This window comes from Lasiodiplodia theobromae (genome assembly GCF_012971845.1).
Source record: "Lasiodiplodia theobromae strain AM2As chromosome Unknown scaffold_59, whole genome shotgun sequence".
NCBI classification, from domain to species: domain Eukaryota; kingdom Fungi; phylum Ascomycota; class Dothideomycetes; order Botryosphaeriales; family Botryosphaeriaceae; genus Lasiodiplodia; species Lasiodiplodia theobromae.
The window spans coordinates 179,435-199,770 of NW_023336540.1; the positions used below are offsets into that span (position 1 = coordinate 179,435).

The window sequence follows — 20,336 nt, forward strand, 5'->3', positions numbered from 1 at the left end:
GACCGGCAATGACTTTTCTTCATAGTCATCCCTCTCTGAAGGGACGGGAAGTCTGGGAGGCAAGCGGGACGGACGGAGCGGACGTGGGCTGGGCCTCCCCGACTGCCATACCGTGTCTTGGCGGCCGCACTACTTGCGCCATTGCTTGCGTGAAACATGCGATGGAGCAGAGTTTGCACGAGCCCAATCGGTCCGGGCTCGTAAGCATTTTGCTTCGGGGCTTAACAGGTAGCTTTTTGTGGCTGCCGAATGGTGCGGATGGTGGAGCAGCGCAGTGTGCCCGCTTCACTTCGCGCCGGTCATGTCTCGAGGCCGCGCGGCTTGGCGTCCGTGGCTGTCTCGAATTCTTTGAATTCTGTTGAAAGCTGAGATGCTGACCGAGAATGACGAGAGCTGGTTTTGGTTGAAGGCTAAGTGATGACTACGCGTGCAGCGATTTGACCATGGCCGGGATTCTGCGACTACACACCCTTTGAAGCTTATCTAGCTTTAGGCAGATGTTTTTTACCTAGAATTAAGCTAGAGTAAACGCCCACTGCCCTTGTTTGACCTGAGGGAGATGCCGATAGTTTACAGCAGATCTCTCAGCGGAGATTCCCTCGAGTGCTTCGACTAATGGCAAAATAGCTAGTGAGCTGCTAATGACTTGTAACTTTTGGAATCCCTCTTGTCAAGGAAATACTGTAAGAACTCCTAGTAATACCGTTATCTTTCATTTGCTGCCTTCTGTTATCCATGTTATATATTCTTAGCACATTTTACCTCCGTCATGCCTCATGCGGACGTAACCAAATTCATCACTGTCTCCGTCTCTACTTTGGCAGGCCACTTTACTGATTGAGGCTGTATTGGCAATGATAGGCCAAGCAATACATGTAAATAACAAAAAATATGAAATGTAGCTACAGGTGTCCTGATGGGAATGAGATCCGTGTTAGGACTTGACTGGCTGATCCCTAGCCAACGCGGATACTGAACACATAGACCTTATCCATTATTGCTAAGGAACGTATCCTGACGCTCAAATTACACAAGCCGCGGCTCTAGTCTTAATTTGAGAAGTTTTAAAATGATAAACTTTACGTGGACTAACACGAGACACGTGTAGCACCAACTCCTAAAGTTATCTCTGCCACTACTCTAGCCGCTCGAAGACAAAGCGGTGTATCCGCAAGGAATTGTTCTATGCGAAATAGATGGCCTTACGGTCAGATATGGTGAAGTGTTTAAATACAGATAGGAGTGTCTGTAAACCGCATCATTCTCAAAGGTAGCATTTCTAAGTTCAACTTACAACGACGAAGAAGCCGCGGTATTATAGAACATCTGCTGTTGATGTAACTATGTGGTCAAGAAGAACTTGGATGCGACGTTGAAGCTGTCCTGTGGGTGTAAAGAGCGCCTGAGGTGTCTTGATGGTCGCTACCTCTCCAAAGAATCGACCGACAGCAATATCCCAAGAAAGATACCGGACCCGGTTTTGAATGTTGCTGGGTCAGCGGAAGCTCGGCAAAGAGTTGGGGAGAGAGGTTTGATGAAGAATACTCTTGCTGCACATTCCTGCTCTACGTCCATCCGTCGAACAGTGGACAGTGGCTTACGCAAGTCAACAAACTCGTTGATCTGAAGGCAGGTCTTCGCTTGCTGATGGGGATCTCAAAATGAGCTTCAGGAAAATGACGCAACGGACCCCCCTCGCTATAGCATTCTTACGATAGCCGGCGTAATAATTGGCAATGTCCAGAAAATCGCAGGAACAGAGACCATGCGTTGCAGTCGCATCGTCATCAACGAATTTCATACCCACCCCAACGCGAATTCGGGTTGCGGGCATTAGTTGACGAGTATAGCACGAGCTAAACCCGCTCTTATTTCAGGCACTCCTTATAGGACGGCGAAAGAGACGATAATAGATCGGTTCCCACAACTCCTCGCAGATCTGGCGAGAGGGACTGGCATAGAGTCAACAGAGAATTTAAAGAACACTACTGCTGAAACCAGACGTAAAATCGTCGAGGTAGGCAATATATATACTACATCTCTAAAGCAATTCGAGCGGGAATTCGACTCTAAAAAAGATATCAAGCAGCCGGAACGTAAACTCGCCTTACTTAACGCCTAGGCAAGTATAATACGCCAGCTTAAGACAGGTGAGTAGTTCGACAGCAGAATATCTCAAGCCGACCGGCCTAAGGCGGTTACCCTAGAAACTGCTCTAAGTAACGAAGCCCGTCTAAAGATAATAGGGCAATTAGTCGGCGATTAGAATAATACCTAACTCAGCAAGAACATGTTGATGGAATCAACAAGGCTAGCAAGACAACTGAATATATTTCTAGGTTTAGTCGATTATTCGAAGTAGAGACTGATAGAAGGTAATTACTGAGGCCCGTTTACTATTTAGAGTCTAGAGAAGCCGGGTTGAGACAGCGATAACTTTCCTCAATCACCTCTCTATAAGAACATCGGGACGTTAGCCAAAGGAAATAGAAAGCATCGAGCTCTACCGGAGTTACTAAGCAGGCTGCCTAACCTACTAAATTACTAAGGAAAGGAAAATGTTTTAATTAGGTCGGCGGCCTCTTTACAAAGCTGTTAGCCTGCACGGTAAGCTATCCATCTTTAGCGAGTGCTATTTAAATTTTCAATATTTTGGAAATGAGCTACAGAAATCAGATCTCATTTGGTTGGCTATAAAATACCTCCCCGTAGCTATCGACCTTTGTGGAGAATGCCCTGCAAATAGACACCTTAGAAGTAGCGGCTGATTATACTTCAGTGGTACGTTAAATGATCGCATAAGGATCTTCTTTGAACGCTACCGCGGGTACTCTTCGTGCATATCCTCGCGGGCACTTTCGCATATGTGAAGCCATACCGCTTTTGCGGCAGACGATTCACATCTGCCGTTTTGCAGACGTGTTGCCTCACTAAAGCTCTTATTCAATTTCTAGCCTATAGGAGCTTTGGCTTTTAAATCGTCAAGATCCAGCGCAGACCACCGCTTATTCCTTGGAAGCCAATCGGGAGGAGCATTAGAACACACAAGGGCGGCGCTACAGCCATTGCCGCGCTCCGGTACAAACCAAGTACCCGATCCCCGGTAATGAACCATTTCATATAAGACACACAGTTTCTGGAAGGTCCAGGGTCTGGGTGCGTAGCCTCCCGTAGCCGAGATTCCGGCGTCGAGTACGTCGGCTTGAAGCTAGATGGTGCTTTTGGTGTAGTTACAAGTGGCTTGATCATCTCACTGGCTGTGCGCTCTCGTGCTGTGTTGCTGGAAGTAGCTGGAGTCTCGGGCCTTCCACGCGTTGCGATGTCGTTCGGCTGGTTGCTAACGTCGCTATCGAATGACGTTGCCAAAAGACTCGGATCAATGAAGTCGCTCGAGACTGTTGAGGGCCCGTAACGAACCCGTTGAAAGGCTAAATACTGTAACGTGGCCTTCTTTCTCACCACGGGGCACCAACCCGCCTGTCTGGCAAGATCATGTGAGTGTGGTGGAATCTGTCTGTGCTAATCTGGTCCGTGAACGATTGCTCCGCAGGGTGGGAGATAATTGGTAGTCCGACTTCCCTCAGGCAATTTGCAAAAAAGTCCGCATTATCCAGCAGCGGCTGCGCGATGACCCCGACGCGGGGGTCTCCTTCGGGCAGCGGGTGGAGTGCGTCATAATCCTGGACGAGCTCTTGGGCGCCGTCTAGCTCGGCTTCAGAGCGCCAAACATTTTGTGCGGGGCCCCGGACTTCCCATTTGACTAGATATCTTTTAATAAGAATGCAATTTTCATATCGTATCGTCTAGAATGATGCCTTTCTACGATTCTCGCCGGATATATGCTTGCTTTCGGGACTGTTGGGCCAATCTGCCATGGATCTCATAAATAAAATAACAGCACGTTGACAAGGTATTTGCTAGCTGGGCAGTGGTCGATGTCGAAATTGGGAAACGGATTCAATGTCTGGAGAGAAGAATGCAGATTTACAGCGCGCCCATGGAACTCTCTTGCATGAACTCTGCTCCTGAGAATGACTGGACCTCATGGACTGGCTTGTGCAGATGGCACTGGGTACAATTGCGTCATATGCGTGACGGATGTCCGGAACGCTTCTCACCCGATGTGCACAATGTGAGAGAATTAGATACAAATGATACAATCGATGGCACCCGCAACCCTTCTCATCTCTGGGAGCGCCGATGCCCCCAGTATTACTTTGATTGAGAAGATCGCATAGTGGTTGTGACCAGCTATCTACCGGTCTTTTACTGACCTGGTTGACTGATTGCTGGCTTGTTTGCCAGAGATCTACTGGAAGTTTGCTTGTGCCCGGCTTGATTTTCCAGTCTTTAAGGGTATAACCGGTCTAAGTAAAGTTTGCGTTGAGGTAAATTTGATTCGTCATCACAAGATGCCGATACGGATGAGTGATTGATAAATAGGTGCTGATGTGTCATTAACTTTCAAACATTCTTAGTAATATGTATGATCACTCAATAACGGTCAGTGTAGTCCAAGATATGGGCGGATTTTTGCGTGAAGGGCATCGATCGATGTAGAAAAAACACACCAGATCTATATTTGTAATCCGGCTAGCTTATTGAAGTAGCTTAAGATCTTGAAGTAGTCGGAAATCCGAAGAATATTATGGCGTATGATATTCCATGTACAGCACACACTAGTGTGCCAACACTTTGATATCGAAGGATAAAATTTTGTCCTCATGACTGTCTTGATTTGCAAGCTCAACGCTCACTGGCTCCTTCTACACAGTAGCATTAATTGTACAGAGTGGCCACGGGGAAAGCGAAACCGGCATATTCATCTACCGGATACCATCTCACACTGACGATCCACGGTCAGATAGCAAGACCCTGAACCAGGTTAATGATGTGTAAGAGAGCGGCATCCAAAATGCATCTCAACTAATCTGAAACAGCTCCACAGGAAAGAATCTGCAAGACCCCGTTTCCAGAAGTGCATTTTTCTCCCGAAGTCTCACAGGAGCGGGGCGATTTCCCCTCTCCAACCATGCAACGCACACCCAAGACAAAGATGCAAGCGCCGCCCAAACACACCAGCCTAACAAAAAAAGTGCTGATTCACCAACCTTTCGTCTCGCCAACCCGACGTTTCACAGAAAGTGTAACTTTGAAAACGATATCCGACCCGACCCGAGCCTGGCTCTTCTCGCACCCTCCCTCACCTTCACCCGACGGTTGCACGAAAATCCCTGCGAGTCGTCCAATTCCTCGGTAAACTCGGCTGAAGGCACGGAAGAACCGCATTCTCGGGCCTTTGCAGTTTCATGCGCTTTGTTTCTTGCCTGAGATTGAGATGTGTGGGATGGTTGAGGGGGTTTACCCATTGATGTTACGGCGATGAAGTTGAAACTCTTCCCGGCTCCGGTAATATTTCTCTGCGAAATGTTTCAGAAAAACAAAAGGTGAGTGGTGATCTGGCACGGGTCTCACTTGTGGCAAAGGAGCGTTCCGGTCCTGCTGTAGCAACGAAGCATTCCACAAGACAACAATGCTGAGAGCGAATGCCATCACGTAATGGAGTGAGAAATTACCCGCCCAAGCATGAGATGAAGCAGTGATATTAGGTACAACCCTTTCTTTCCTTTGGGAACAGGAAGTAGGGAGAGCAGTGCAAGCAAGATAGATGAACAATGATGTCAACACTTTTGATTAGATGCATCGAGCACGAAGCCTTTTGTCATTCCCCACCCCCAATAGATCAGGAAAATATACAGGCTAGAAGAGAGAGAGACACCCGACCCAAAGCATTATGCATTACGACCCTCCCAAATTCGTTCCGTTTTGTGTGTGATCACTCGAGCTTCGCCATCAATGACTACTGGAAACTAGATGCGCTCTGACATGCATACTTTTACAGCATGGCGGCGAGACCCAGGGCGAGGCCGAGGGCGCCGCCGGCGGGGACGTGGATGGGAGCGGCGGCGCCGGTGGCCGAAGCGCTCGACGAGGCGGAGCTGGTCTCGCCCGACAGCGAGTCGTAGTTGCTCGAGGTCGAGGAGCCCGAGGCCGAGGCGGCGGTGCCGGTGGCAGAGGTGCTGCCGGTGCTGGTCGCGGTCGAGGTAGCAGTGCCCGAAGAGGACTTGGAGGTGGAGCTGTTGCTGTTTGCGGGAAATCTCACATGTCAGTCAAGCGGGTCCACACGGCTTCGTCGGAGGCAGACTTACGCCTTGGCAGCGTTGCAGAACTGGGTCACCTGGTTCTGGACGGACGACTTGCGGGGGTCGTTGGGGCAGTTGTTGTAGCAGCTGGAAAAAACAAGGTTGTTTCGTTAGTTAAAGTTTCGTCTCGTGGCCTTCGCCCATTCCCGGATAGCTCGGTTGAGTGTTAAACTTACGTCGCGAGATCAGTGTAGGCGGCACACAGGCACTCCCAGTCGTTGCCGCCGCAGGCCTCAGTACGGGGCTGGTAGCCGGAGACGCAGGCGTCGACGATGCTGTGGCGGTCAGCAGGTGGTAAATGTCGAGCCCAACGGGGGACTTACTTGGCGGCAGCGCAGTCCGAGGTCGACGTCGAGCTGGCGGCCGACGAGGTGGAGCTCTGGGCGGCAGCGAAGCCGGCCGAGGCGAGGAGAGCGGCAGCGACGGTGAAACGCATTGTGGTGGTCGGTGGAGGTCGGAGTTGGGAGCGGTGGAATGTATTAAAGGATGTTTATTGTTTGTTGAGGCGGAATGGGGTCTTTTGAATCAATTGGGGCCCAGAGCGAGTGGATGGGCGTGCTTCAGGGTTGAGCAGAGGTTGGGAAGAGGAATCAGGGCGCTGGGGGGAGGGCGACTAAATGGATATGACAGCAGCTAGTGGAACGACGGGCGTGCCAGGGAGCAGCACCATCACATGGGCGGGATACTTCGTGTTGTCTGTATCCGTGCATATGCCGCAGCCTCTCGTTGAGTTTACCGGGCCAATCTGGGCGCGGGCTAGCCGCATGGAGCGCCTTGTATAGCTGCCGTCCCTGCATCGCGGTGGATATTCTTAGCCACACACGAACGACCACACGGCCCTCTGCCGCCTGGGTGGCGACCGCGTCGTGTTCGTGTCGTGTCAGCGCCCGAGAAACAGCGATGAAAACAGAGCGGAGAGACGCGCCCGTTAGTGGTGCTCAGCTGGCTCGCTCTTTCTCAAACATGCCGCCCCGGTCCGCGCTAGCCCGCGCCCGCATCATCCATGACCTTCTCTTGGGCCCCAGCACCCTCTCGCCCGCCACGCCAAAAAAGAGCCGCATATCCGCCTCGACCGCTCCCGGCCACGCTGTCAGCCTAGCGAATACTTGCCAATCGTATTGCTGCAGATCGAACGAGCGAGTCGGCTGCCTTCCCCGCACGGTCATCCGATCAAGAAAGAGCGAGCACAGGTGCTGCAGGAATGGAGCCAGCGGTTGGTCGTTAAGGATTGATGGCTGCGCAGCTACCGCACGGCGCCCCATCGCCCGGTCCTCCACCCGCAACACTCGCTTGGCCGCCCGCAATGCCTTCTGGCTGCATCCTCCGCTCGGCTCTCCTTGCAACGAACCGTGGAATAGCGCAGAACATTCCCCCGGTCAGCTAGCTCTCCGCATCTACCCTTGTTCTCCGCCTCGCCTGGAGCGAACCCGTCCTTCCGCAGAGTAGAGATCGGCAGCAATATGTGACATGTATGTCGTACATACACCTCCCGTGGCGTGCATAAATGCTTATGCTGTACCCAACCCCCCTCCGCTTCCGGTTCAAGTACTTCACTGCTCCAAGTCAACACGCCGGTGGAGATTGGCCCACCCGGCATAATCTATTCACAACCTCGGCGCTCCATTCCGCCTGCCCTAACCTGGCTCTTGACGCAATCTATCACAAACCTGATCTAGCGCATAAACTCAAAGGCATTGCTGATCGACCCGACCCTCGGCATACCGACCGAAAACTGCCCACCACCCCGTACACTGTTCGCCCCGCGGTCCGTCCCGTGGTATCTCCCCACCCGTTGCCTATTATATCAGACAACCCAACCCTTACCTATACTATCATGACCATTCAGAGAAGCCACATATAGCCCAGCCGAGCCCGGCTTTCGCCGCTACTATAACTTGCCTTGGAGTTAAGAGGGAGAAAAATAACGTCTATTAACCATCTAGCTGCTAACTGCGAAGACCAGAATAACATCCTGCATAAATATATCTCATTCTCTACCTGCAATCTCTTCCACTTTCCCATCGCTCTCACCTGCAGAATCATCTACGTCACTGCAATGCCGTAGCTAAAAAAAAAACAATCTTTTTTCTCACCTTGCAAAGTGCATACAGCCCGAGGCCCATAATCTTGTCCGTCGAAACCAACAGGAAAGTGAAGGAGAAAGAAAAAAAAAGCCACAAAGACACGATGGATGGACAGCCAAATAATGTATGCATCGCAAACGCAAATGTCGCACGCAGAAAGCCATGAATGGCCAAATTCAAGCACTCGAGCAAACTATGGAAATACTATACCCCAGCATAGCGCCGACCGCAATCGACAGCCAAAACAAGAGACCACCATAAATAAACAAAGCAGAACAAAAGGAAATAAAAAGACACTGTTCCTCCACTCCTATCAGCCGGTTTCTCTTCTTTCATCCTTTGCTTCCCCGCCGAATCCCATCATACGTTTCTATTCTCCTTTCTTTCAACATCGCCCACATTTTTTGTTCTTTTTTTTTCCCCTCCCTTCCACTCACATCATTCCGTCTTGCCCATCTCGCTCGACTCTCGCTCGGAAGAGTTCATTTCTTCCTATGCTGTAGTCATTGGCTGTTAGTTTCACGTAAGTAGAAGAGAATCGTGAAAGAGAAAGATAGCAAAAGAGTGTGAAATAAAGGAAAGAGATTGGTCATCCACATTTCACCCAGGGAAAATCAGAAGGAGAGCAGCAAAAAGTAAGAAGCAAAAATGTACGAAGCAACAGACGACAACCACCAATGGAACTTTGAAAGAAAAGGGGCGGGAAGAAGAGACGCAGCCCCCATGATCATTGCGAAGGACTAAGGGAAAAAAAAAAAAACAGATGTCTTTAAAAGAAATAACCAACGATCGATATCCTTTCTCTCCGACTAATTCCCCAATGGGCCGGGAGCGATGTATTACAACAGACGAGGTTTCCCACAAAAAGCAGCCCAAAAATGACGATGAAAAAAAAGATGATTTTCCCTTCCCTTCCCCCTCCCTCTTGCCTCCTCTCCCCATCCGTTCACCCGTTGTCCCAGGATTTCGTCCAAGTTTTAAACCGGGCCCCTCTCCCTCGCCGTTCTCAAAAGCTAATGAAGAGGATCCAGCCTCTGTCTCTCCCCCCCTCCAAGCTCACCCCAAGACGCTGCTGCGCACTCTGCCTTTCTCATCTTATTGATCTGTTCCCCATGCTGTCTGTCATCGTGGCGAGGGCTTGTCAAGTATCAAGAAGAGAAACAATTCGGATATTCCTGGCCTCCGCGTATTGCGCCTGGGTCTGTACACGATGGAAAAGCGTTCTTTCTTTTTATACAAAAGATCGCGAGATGGGGCCCTGAGGATGGACGGATGGATGAACAATGTTGAATGTGTGAGTTGAAGAAATGTCCGGACGACGGCAAAGAAGCAGGGTATACGCCAATCTCGGGGTTCCTCCGCGACAAGTCTTCAGGTGCATTGCATACCTCGAGCAAGCCTGCACGATTACTCTTGTCCAAAACCGACAGTCTCCTCGACAGCAATCGTGAGCTTCTGGTTGAGCGCCTCGTACGTCTTGTAAGGCGGGAGATCGAGACGGTTGAAACTATATTGTCATTAGCAAACCATGACCAATTACAACAAAGCAAATTACTTACCAAGTGTGCGACTTGGGCAACTGCGTGATCTCACCCGCCTTCTCAATCGTAAATCTCCTTGGACCATCGCTGCCCTGAAGATCCTTGAAGCCGTTGACGGGAATACGAGATGTACCAGTAGCGAACTGGAGCAGACGCGACTTCTGCTCAGCATCCCAACTCCGGATACACTAAAATTGCGTTTTAGCTTTCTGTTCAGGCATACCCAGACAGGCGATCATTCTTACCTTCCAGAAATTCTGAATGACCTCATCGCTCTCGGTGTAGCCACGGTAATCGGTGTGCTTCTTCCAATCGTCCACATCGATATCTGCAATTCCTCCAATGAGTAGCTCCAACTCGCGCTCATCGAAGACTGTAATCAGATCCGCTGGGATCAGCTCGTGGAATCCAGCGATGAAGGCATTGAACTGCTCCTCCACGCGCTTCTGGATACGCCATTCCGTAATGAGCCTGGCCGAGTCAGCTTGTGGCCCGACATTCCTTGCATCAATTCCACTTACTCAACATATTCTCTCTTGTTCTCATTCGTCACCTCAATATCTTGGCCGCCAGGCTTTAAGTCGATCGTCACAGTCTCGCCAAACCGCTCGTCGTCAGTAGAGAAAGTGAGGTCAAGCACGCCGTCAATGTCGTTATCCCTGGAATCTCGTTAACAATGCAAATCTACAATTGTAGAGTGATGAACCACTTACATTGTCCATTGAAGGTTCCTGTGGAAATCGGCATCCACACCCTCCATATCCTGGAGGGTGATCTTCTTCTTCAGAATCATCTTGTAGAAAGCACTGATGAAGAAAGCGTCCAGGAATCGGCGGTGGAAAATGGCCAAACCCACAACACGGCCAATGAACTTGAAGTAGTTCAAATGCTCGGGGTTAATCCCGGAGTGCGGGTTGATCTGGAGCGTGTAGTTGTCGTGCGCCGAGTACTCGAACAAACAGTAGAATGGGTTGAACATCTCGTGGGACAGCAAGAAGAAGAATTCTCTGGATAGACCGCCGTAATCCAGACCATCTTCGCCATCGAACTTGATCATGAGACGCTTCTTCAGATCGCCAGCGCTTTGTCTCATGACCTCGTGGTACGAATCCTCGAAGATGTGACTTCTGCGGACCTTTACGTGACACTGGCCAGATACAATGCGAAGCGCGGGCTGGGAGCGGAAGTAGATCAGCTTCCTTCTGAAGTCACGCTTGTACTGTGGCACATTCTGGTCAAGGGACGACGGTAATCTAGGATCGTCCCAGGTGGTCGTCTTGGTGTTGTGGTCAACGAAGTAGACACGGGCGGTGTTGGTCAAGCGCATTTCCCATCCGCTGGGCAATGGTCCCAATTGCGACACAGGCTGCTGCTGAATGGTGCCGTTCTGAGCATTCTGGCCGTACATGCGGATATACTGCTGGCGACGAGGATCAACCCAGGTAGTGGTCCGGGTGTTATGGTCGACGAAATACGCCCGTCCCTCAGGCGTATGTCTCATCTCCCAACCAGAAGGCAGCTCGCCGGTGCCAGCCGTGGTAGCTCCGGTAGCCATCATGGAAACTGCGCTTGCGGATGGAGTAGATCCTGGCGAGGGCTGACGTTCGGAAAGTGTAGGAGAGTTGGCACCGGTGCGGTCTTCGGGAAGCATACGGTTCTGGTGCCTCGTCCGCTCTTGCTGCGTCTGCGCCTCCATCTGAGTCCTCTGCTGTGCTTCGTTGACGTTGGAGGCCGGCCGGATCCATGTCGTTTGCCTCGTGTTATGATCGACGTAGTACGTGCGTCCCAGATGGTCCTCCCGACGCTCCCAGCCTGCAGGCAGACGGCCCTGGGCATCTTCAAAAGCACTGTATCCCGCGTTTCTTTGTGTATTGCTGGCACCATTTCCATTGGGCGGACCTCCGGCTGGGGCAGGCTGGTTTGGCCGGGCTGCAGACGCACCAGCAGCACCGGGACGGTTTCCGGGATACATATCGGGGTGCAAAGAGTTCGACGGGCCGGCACTCAGAGGGGTAGTGGGGTTGTTCGTAGCAGGCAGACCGTTGACGGACGAATGCGCGGAAACCGAGGAAGGCCGGGGACCATTAGGCTGGTTGATGGGCTGCGACAGGTTGGTGGATAAATTTAGAATCAGCTTGCCGTGCACGACCATGTTGTCGTTTGACTTCTTGAGGTCGCGTGTCAACATCTCTGCGGTAGCATTTGTTAGAGCTGAAACCGGCGTGGCATGGGCCACCAGTCTAGCTTACCGTCGCCGCCGGCATCCAGGTCTATGGCGGTGCCGATGCGAACATTGATAACGCCCAAGAAGCCCTGGTCCTTCTTCTTGAACTTCTTCTGGTCGAATATCTGGACGGCGAGAATGCTATCTTCGGTTGCTCGCCTGCGGCGGGTCAGCGACGACAGCCTGAGTCAGGGAACCGGGGCGCGCGTCTTACATGTCGAAGCTCTCGTTCCAGTACGGGTTCAGGGTCTTCTTTATGACGCTGGTGGTGCGCGTCTGCTCGCCATTTATCGTTGCCACCGCGAAGGGATCGGGGAACCCTGAGGAGTGGTCAATAGCGGGGCGCTGGGCAGCGGGAGGCGGGCGGCTTACTGAAGACATCGCGTTTGTACAGGCCATCGGCGGCGATGACTGCAAGACGGGTCAGCTACGGGAGCTATGGCATGCTGCGGGGTGAACTGACTGGTAACGCGCAGGTTGGGCTGGGCGGGCTGCTCCATGGCGCGCTCTTGGGGTGACCTCTGGCCGTGCCGCGAGCGGTGTTTTACGTAGAGAGGGAACTGTCGTCAGAGGGCTCTCAGGGAGCTGGCTTGGGGCGCGCCGCAGCGGTTATGTCAGCGCGTGTTGAGCGCAGGACGGTGTCAAGGATAGCCGGGGGCTGTGCAGCTCTCGACGGCGGCGGAAGGGCCAGGCGTCGGCCCGCGGGCGCTGTGGCAGCACCGTTCAGCAGAGCAGGATCGGGCGGGCGTACGTTGGCGGGTTGCGTGGCCAGGATGGCGGCGAGCAGCGGTCGGGGGCGGTTGCGTGGGTGGGAGGCGTGGTGCAATTCTATCTTTGAGGTGTCGAGTCTGTCCGCCGGCAGCACTGGGTCTTTGCTTTGGGCGGCGGCGGCGGCGGGGCGCGCTTACAGGCGCAAGGATCCCTACGACTAATGCGATCAATCCGGCCGGCGGTCCTGCACGAGCGACGGGAGCGAGCGAGAGCGGCGCACCTCAACGGACAGGCACGATGGATACGATGGACAGCGAGCGATCGCAGCGGCGCAGGGGACACGCCGTCAATCACTCCGCGCTCGCCTGACCAGGGCTCTTCCTCCACAGCCTTCTGACGTCTCCCCCAGGCTGTGCGCATGATGTAATCCTCCTCAGGCCCCAGCCGCCTGCCCTCGACGCAACGCCGCTGCTCGTGCGTACAATTGGAGGGGAGCCCGTTGTGCCATTATCGGTGCCGCAGCCCGCAGTGCCTTATTCGTGCATCACCGCCTCTGCAGCCTGGAGAAGCTTCCTGCCGTGCCGCAATACCCGAATAAAAATCTGTCCACAGCGCTTTGAAATGCTTTGTCTTGAAGCCATCAGCAGCGTTCCAGCACTCGGCCCCACATGGCGTCCCTTAAACCGCCTCAGTCAGTTGTTGATAAGCATCTAGAGCCTGCGCTTCGCTTCCATTGCATCTAAAAAAACGTAGTCATCTATACCTAGCAGAAACAAGAAAAAAAATTTCCTCCAGCGCCACCACATGCAAGCCGGTCCTGGGCGTGCTTCTCAGCGCCACAATATGTTATCTTCAAGCGTTTTATTTACATCACCGGATGCAACCCGAGCACCCGCCTGAGAGACAAGTAGTACTCATACAAGTTAAGTTCCAAGTCCACTCTCACATACGAGAGCCAAGCACGCAAAAAGCGGAAGAGGTTCCTCGGCCGCAAGATGCTGCCGCTCAAAGCTTCCATGTGCTCTTCAAAAACCGTGCGGGATGCGTAGCGAGCAAGAATCAAGAACGTCCGAATCGGTCCCTGGCGCGTGTGGAGATTCTCATCGAGCGATCGTGCTGCCGTGGTGTTAGTCCTGTCACTCTTTACTCTGCACCCGGGAACTTACTCAGGTCATTGGTCTTCAGAATCAGCAGTATGACCCTAGGTACCTTGCCAAGTAGATCGACCAATTGCTGCAGCATTCCCTCACCCAGAGCAGTGGATATAGCCTCCTTCTCGGCCTCGTTTCTCGGCTTTCCCACACCCGATCTCACCGCAGTGAAGTCCCTGCCAGTAATGGCGCTTGCGAACAGAGGGAAATACTCATCAGGTATGCCAGCAACTTCCTTTGCGTATTTTCTCATGCGTGCCTCATCCGCGTCCAGAACAGCAAGCCATAGCTTGGCGTACGATCGGCGAATGTCCATGGGAATGTCTCTATACAGGCCATGGTCGTAGAGAATGATGTCAAAGTTTCCCTTGCCCCATCGGGAGGGGTTGTGGCGTATGGCGAGGTTACCTCCATGAGGATCGCAGTGGAGCGGGGCGTTGGTACCGAAAATCATCTCGTTAAATATACGTGCAAGAGCAGCAGACACCTCGTCGCGGTCGATGCCGTGGGAATCAAGGTACTCAAGGTCATCCGGCCGATGTCCGGTGACGTATTCCATGACCAGAAAGCGACGTTCCGCCCACAGGACGTCCGGGATGATCAGGGGCGCATCTTTGATATTGGAGAAGTATTCCTTGGCCCGCATGGCATTCTCGGCCTCCCTGCGGAAGTCCAGCTCTTGCGGAAGCGAAATGTCCATCTCCGAGGCAAGCCATGTAAGATCGTACTCGGGGAACCATCTTTTCAGCGTAGCAAAAGAGAATCGGGTCAGAGCCAAATCGAGCGGGGCCCATTCGTCCAGCGCGGGGTGCTGCACCTTGACCGCTACCTTCTGTCCCGTCTCCCTCACCACGGCGCGATGGACTTGTGCCAGCGACGCCGCGCCAATGGGCGTCTCTTCAAACTCGGAAAAGTAATCCATGAGAGACTGTCCGGTGTCCTTCATCACCATCTCCTCGACCGACTCAAACGACGACACCGGGCACTTGTCTTGCAGCGGAATGAACGTGTCGCACCACTCGGTCGGAAGGAGGTAGTTCATGCTACTCAGATGTTGTCCCAGCTTGATGAATATCGAGCCATTCTTTTCCAGGGTCCATAGCGTTCTCTCCGCACAGCGCTTGTGGCACGCTTTGAGCAGCTCGGGGTAGTCGGGGTCGTTGGCGTCATGCTTGAGCGTTTTGCGGTAACTTTGAGCAAGGCGCCGTTAGCCAGACACGCGCGGGAGTATCGAGGCAACTTACTCCTGAATGTTCACGTAAAGGGTAGTAACGACTCGCCCTGAGCGCCGAACGGCCGTGACCGCGTGCTTCGCATCGTCGCTCACCGCCACAGCTGCGGCGACAGTACCGCCGCCAGCTGCAGCAAGAATTAGGCGCCGCCGTCTCTTCTGCCGGGGTATGGTCCTTGCATTGGATTGGGTGGCGTAGCCGAGGCGTTGACGCAGAGGCTGTGGAGACTGCTGTTGTTGACGGAGGCAGGTTCTACAGGTCCATGGGGATGCGGCGGTCCTCCTTAGCAGGGAGGAAAGAAAAGGGGAACTCGACATCATATGCGCATTTTGCTGACAGAACGTATGGCCGTACGGGGGTTGTGCGCGCAGCCAGACGCTTGGGCGAAGGTGGACGACAACAGGGTTCAGAGCGCGTGGAAGAGATGATGATGCTTCGGCCAGGATCCCGACATTTTTTCGGACCTAGTGCTGCCGGCCAGCCACCTCCCCCTTCCGAGGTAGGAAGTCGCTGTGGCTGATGTGACCGCCCGTATCTAATCTTCATCGTTGACGTTGGACGACATCGGCAAAGGCAGCGGAACAGCACTGCATCGAATGCAATTTGTTTTCTTTTGTTCGGGATACGTCATTTGTCATGGGCAAGGTGACATCGCTCAATCATCTGTAATTCTGGCATTTCACTCAACTTCCACCATGCTACTGCTTCTCAGCGACTTAGGTATCCTGGTCAGCCCCCACCTCCTATCCTACTCATCGCTGTTCTCCGCCGCGTAGCCCCGCACGTGTAGGTCCAGGCGAGCTACCTAAGCCATCCGCTTCCGCAACGCCCCTCGCCGACGGCTGAAAGCATTCGTTCCCAGCATCCGTAATATGACACATGCAGCATGTCCATCATCTGCGTACATGACCACCGGGCTTTCGTCCATCGTAGTCAGCATACCACCGCAACCGTGAGACGCCAGAATTAACGCCGACCGCTAAATGCCAATTCCCTTTTGAGTACCAGCAAATCGCCGAGAAAGCGATACGAGACCCAGCCACGCTAATGCAAGCAATGAGGAGAAGCCTGTAAGAAAGTATAGGATGAAGTAGCAATGCCAGCCTCCCGCGGACCAAGGCATCCCATATCAGCTAGAAGAAGGTTTTGCAAATGCAGTCACCCTGCGCTCAGAAAGTGCTCATTCGACCTTCTCCCCAGCCTCAGGAACGTGTTGTCCGGGTCCGGCAGGAGGAGGCATCTGCGGAGGCAAAGAGTGCTGGGGCATCATCGGCTGGCTGTACGCGCCGCTGGGCGTTCCGCGGTGTGGCTGAGGGTATTGATGGTGTTGATGAGGGCTCGAGGCGTACTGGACATGCGGTTGTGGGTAGGGGCCACGCATCGGTGTCACTGGGTCGAGGTTAGACAGTTCGTGTCGCGTGGCGATGAAGACTTACTTGATCCCGGCTGAATCTGGTGGAACAGAGCTGGATATCCACCATTGGGCATGGGCATGAACTGCTGCGGGGCATGCCCCTGTTGAGAACCCTGATGGACCATCATGGGCGCTGGGCCAGGCCTCGGACTGGGGAAGCCATTGGCACCAGGGGGTGCAGGCATCATGCCTGGCTGGTAAGGGTAGGCTTGACCTGGACCGGGAGATTGCATCATCTGCTGCATTTGGGGAATCTGAGGCATTTGCGGCATCTGAGGACCAGGGAACATTCCAGGGCCGTTCGAGTGCTGGTTCATCATGGGGTGGCTGCCCATGACAGGGCCTGAAGCAACGAACCCTGGCTGTGGACCAACAGGTACTGCACGCATTGCCGGGCTCATTGCATAGGTCGCCGGCATAGCGCCTTGCTGGAAGTTGGGCAAATGCTGTGGTACTTGGCCGTAGATGAACTGAGGCATGCCTGCACGAGGGGAGGGGTGAATCGAAGAGTTCGACGCTGAGAATTGCATGTTATGACCATCAAAGTGCGGGGCGCCTGGATGGTGGGGCTGAACAGGAGGGTGGCGAGGCGTGTGCTGGGGGGTGTGCACTTGCGGCATTCCCTGGCCGCCTTGCTGAAGATGAGTGGGGAGCTGGTGCTGGTGCGGAGGGTGAACGTTGTTAAGAGCAGCTTGAGGAGCTGAGTTCGGCTGGACTGTAATAGGAGCACGCTCAAACAAGTCTGTAAAGTTCTTGTCACGGTTTTGTTCCGGGACGTCCCAGATCGGCGGGGTCCTATAAGCCTGAGGAATTCCGCCATTGGCTGCGTACTCCTTGCTCTTGTTGTCCGCCTGTACGTCCTTCTTCATACGCTTGATGGGGTTGAACATGTCAGCCAAAGACGGCCTTTCAGCGGGCGCGGTGGGCTTGTGTGAACCAAAGAAGCTACTCGTCGGCGCCCTACGTGGCTCCGGACGAGGCGGAGCAGATTCCTTCCTCGGGCTCGATGCGTTACTACCGTTACCTCCCGGTGTAAACGTGTTAGCGGCAGGATTGGGCCGGAACTCGAGCGCCTTTACATTGAACCTGGTGGAAATGCTTGAAGACGGCGTGTGTGATCCACTAGATGGCGCGGCAGGACCAGAAGGCGGAATGCGCAGGTCGTGAATTGGCAGTGGCATGGTAGGCATGCCCACACCAGCCTTGTGTTGCTGCTGAGTGATCGCAAGGCGCTGACTGAGCATTCCCGGGCCATTCCTTGGTGGCATACCCGGAATGTTCTGAGCATTTCTGTCGCCACGGGGCGCTTGAGGGTAAGGGCCCTGGTTCGGCCTTGCGCCACGCTGATTGATAGAGGGCGGCACTGCAGGCCCGGAGGCCCTCTGCTGCGTCTTGGCATCGGTGTTGTTGACGGCGGCCTTCGCTTCGGTGGCTGAAACAGCCGAAGACTTGCGATCCTCGGCAGCCTTCTGGGACTTCTGCTTGATTTCCTGTTGCTTGCTGGGGTCCTTGGCTAGGATTGGAATCAAGTCATCTGGGATGGGAGCACTGTAGTTGAAGTTCATGGCAAACTTCTTGAGGTCGTTGAGCTTGACGTTCTTGTCGTGCCTAGCGGCATGACGCTGCCTCTCCTGCAACTTCATCTTCTCGTTGGCAGAAAATTGCTTGAAAGAGTCCAGAAGATCATGCTCAACAGTGTTGGGTCCAGTTCGTCCAGGCTTCCGAGTTGCCATATCTGAGGTGGTCTGTTGCAGTGTGGACGGTGGCTTCTTACTAGCTTCGGTGGCAGGCGCTGCGACGGACGTGTCTGCAGGTTTTGTCGCATTGGTTGCTGCAGCTGCTTGCTCTCCCGCAATCGCAGTCGTCGCAGATTGCCTATCTTCAGATTTCGGCGCGGTAGGAGCTTGCTGATCTTTGGATTCCGCAGCCTGGGGCTGGGACGGGCGGGCAGCGGAAGCGTCAGGGCGCGCGATTTGAGAGGATATGATGGCTGGATCGACTGGCGCCCCTGCAACGGTGGCCTGCGCAGTAGGTGCTCTCCTTGCGGGGGGAGTGTACTTGTTGGGCTGACCCGACGAGGGTGACGGAAGGTCGCGTTTGACACCACTGTACTTCTCCTCCTCGTCCAAACCACTATCGTCAACAGACACTTGGCCACGCTCCTCCAAGACGTGGGCGTTCAGCGCGGAGCCGGATTCGATTTCCCTAGCAAGCTTTTCAGCCTTGGCTGCTCGGTCCTTGTACCGCGGATCGTTGCGATCGATCCTAGTAGTGTATAAGTCCTCGTCGTAGTTGCTCGTAGCGCCGAACAAGCGCTCGTTGGTCTCGAACTGATCCCAGCCGGCGCCGGAATCATCGCCGAGCGACATGTCGACCTTGGTATCTGCACTAGGAACCCAAGGTTGGAGATTGCGCTCGCGAGCCTGGAGGTGGCCAGAGATGTCACTGTCTGTCTTGAAGCCGACGGACGCACCTAAAGGTTTGTGGGTCAGTACCACGGTTGTCTCGAATCTTCGGGGAAAAGCTTACCGTTTCTGGCCTTCGTCTTATCCATGGCGACATTCTCTACGTTTAGTACGACAACATCCTTCACGTCGAAAATCATACGATAGTCTCGGCCAACACCGCAGTAGTCGTCCTGAGATTCAGATGTACCGTTGACCTGGCCGCCGAGGGATGGCAGCCGCTTCACCATCTTGAAAGTGTAACGGTACTCCTGCTGCTCGAGGGAAGAGCTCGAGAATATACCGGAGAAACGCTCGCCGCTCTTCAGCGTGACGGACGCGGGCATACCCTGGTGATGTGGTATTAGCGGGGGCGTTGTGAAATGCGTTATTGTACAACGAGTGCGTTGCCGCCGCAAAGCCGCAGAGTGCATTTCTCTTGCGGCAGCCTGGCGCAGGAGGTGCACTTACAACAAAATTACTGATTAAGAAGATCATGCGGTCGTGCGCATGCTTATTGTTGTCCGAGGCCGAGGCTTCTTTTGAGGGAGCCGCCATGCCTTTAGCTCCAGCAGGACCTTTGCCCGCGCCGGCTGCGCCGTTGGATAATGCCGGATTGTTGGGGCGCTGGGTGATCGGGTTCGTTCCTGAGGACCAAGCCTTGGGAGCGGGCGCTTTCCTGTAGTGAGGCAAGGCGTTAGTTTAAACTGCTGGCAATGCTTAGAGGCGCGACGGCGGGTCGGGTAGGGATGCCCGCGAATAGACAGCGCCCGAGTGGAAAGACGTGGTCGAGTGAGCAGGAATTGGAGATAAAGGAGAGAGATGCAGGCGGGAGCGCAGATAGACCAATCGCTGCAGCGACGGTGTAACCGCGAGCCCGGGCGGAGTCGAATCGAACCACAGGCGCAGAGCGGATTTGGTGGGTGAGAGACGGTCACATTGTGCCACGAACGAGGCTCATTGACCACGCACGGCGGACGGGCGAGGGGGAGCTTCTTACCTCTGCGAAGCGTCAATGGGGCTGGCGGTCTGCTTGCGCGTGCCGTCCATGGCCTTGCCGCTCGTTGTTGTCTTCAGCTGTGCCTTAGTGCTGCCCGAACTGACGGAGGGCGAGGCGTTGCCGTTCGTGGCGTTCATGGACGCCATGGTCGGGTTGGGTGAGGGTCAATCGAAGCCGCGTCGTTGGCGGGACGCAGGGAGGAGGAAGAGGACCGCTGGCCGGGGAGCTCTGGCCGGCGAGCGCCAACGGACGGTGGTTGCGACGGCGGGAGGCAGGGAAACGTAGCGGAGTCGCCGCTGCGGGCACGGCGGGGGGGAGGAAGAGTGTTTGGG

The 20,336-nt window shown here is 54.0% G+C and overlaps 3 protein-coding genes across 3 annotated transcripts; all 3 read right to left on the reverse strand.

Annotated features, from left to right (window-relative positions):
- Window positions 1–5,896: 5,896 nt before the first annotated feature.
- On the reverse strand, window positions 5,897–6,639 carry LTHEOB_12237 (GPI anchored serine-threonine rich protein; the record flags this gene model as incomplete). The annotated part of the gene is made up of 4 exons (XM_035509082.1): window positions 5,897–6,143; window positions 6,210–6,290; window positions 6,380–6,478; window positions 6,527–6,639. The coding sequence occupies 4 exons, from the start codon at window positions 6,637–6,639 to the stop codon at window positions 5,897–5,899; spliced, it is 540 nt and encodes a 179-aa protein (XP_035365233.1).
- Window positions 6,640–9,694: 3,055 nt separating this feature from the next.
- On the reverse strand, window positions 9,695–12,552 carry LTHEOB_12238 (C2 calcium-dependent membrane targeting protein; the record flags this gene model as incomplete). Its single annotated transcript, XM_035509083.1, has 9 exons — window positions 9,695–9,794; window positions 9,847–10,016; window positions 10,074–10,299; window positions 10,350–10,487; window positions 10,542–12,018; window positions 12,078–12,211; window positions 12,267–12,372; window positions 12,425–12,463; window positions 12,516–12,552. 9 exons carry the CDS (start codon window positions 12,550–12,552, stop codon window positions 9,695–9,697), a joined length of 2,427 nt encoding a protein of 808 aa, XP_035365234.1.
- Window positions 12,553–13,628: 1,076 nt separating this feature from the next.
- LTHEOB_12239 (Pab1 binding protein) lies at window positions 13,629–20,150 on the reverse strand (the record flags this gene model as incomplete). The annotated part of the gene is made up of 8 exons (XM_035509084.1): window positions 13,629–13,879; window positions 13,930–15,104; window positions 15,159–15,398; window positions 16,496–16,535; window positions 16,583–19,033; window positions 19,090–19,354; window positions 19,476–19,683; window positions 20,005–20,150. The coding sequence occupies 8 exons, from the start codon at window positions 20,148–20,150 to the stop codon at window positions 13,629–13,631; spliced, it is 4,776 nt and encodes a 1,591-aa protein (XP_035365235.1).
- Window positions 20,151–20,336: the final 186 nt, after the last annotated feature.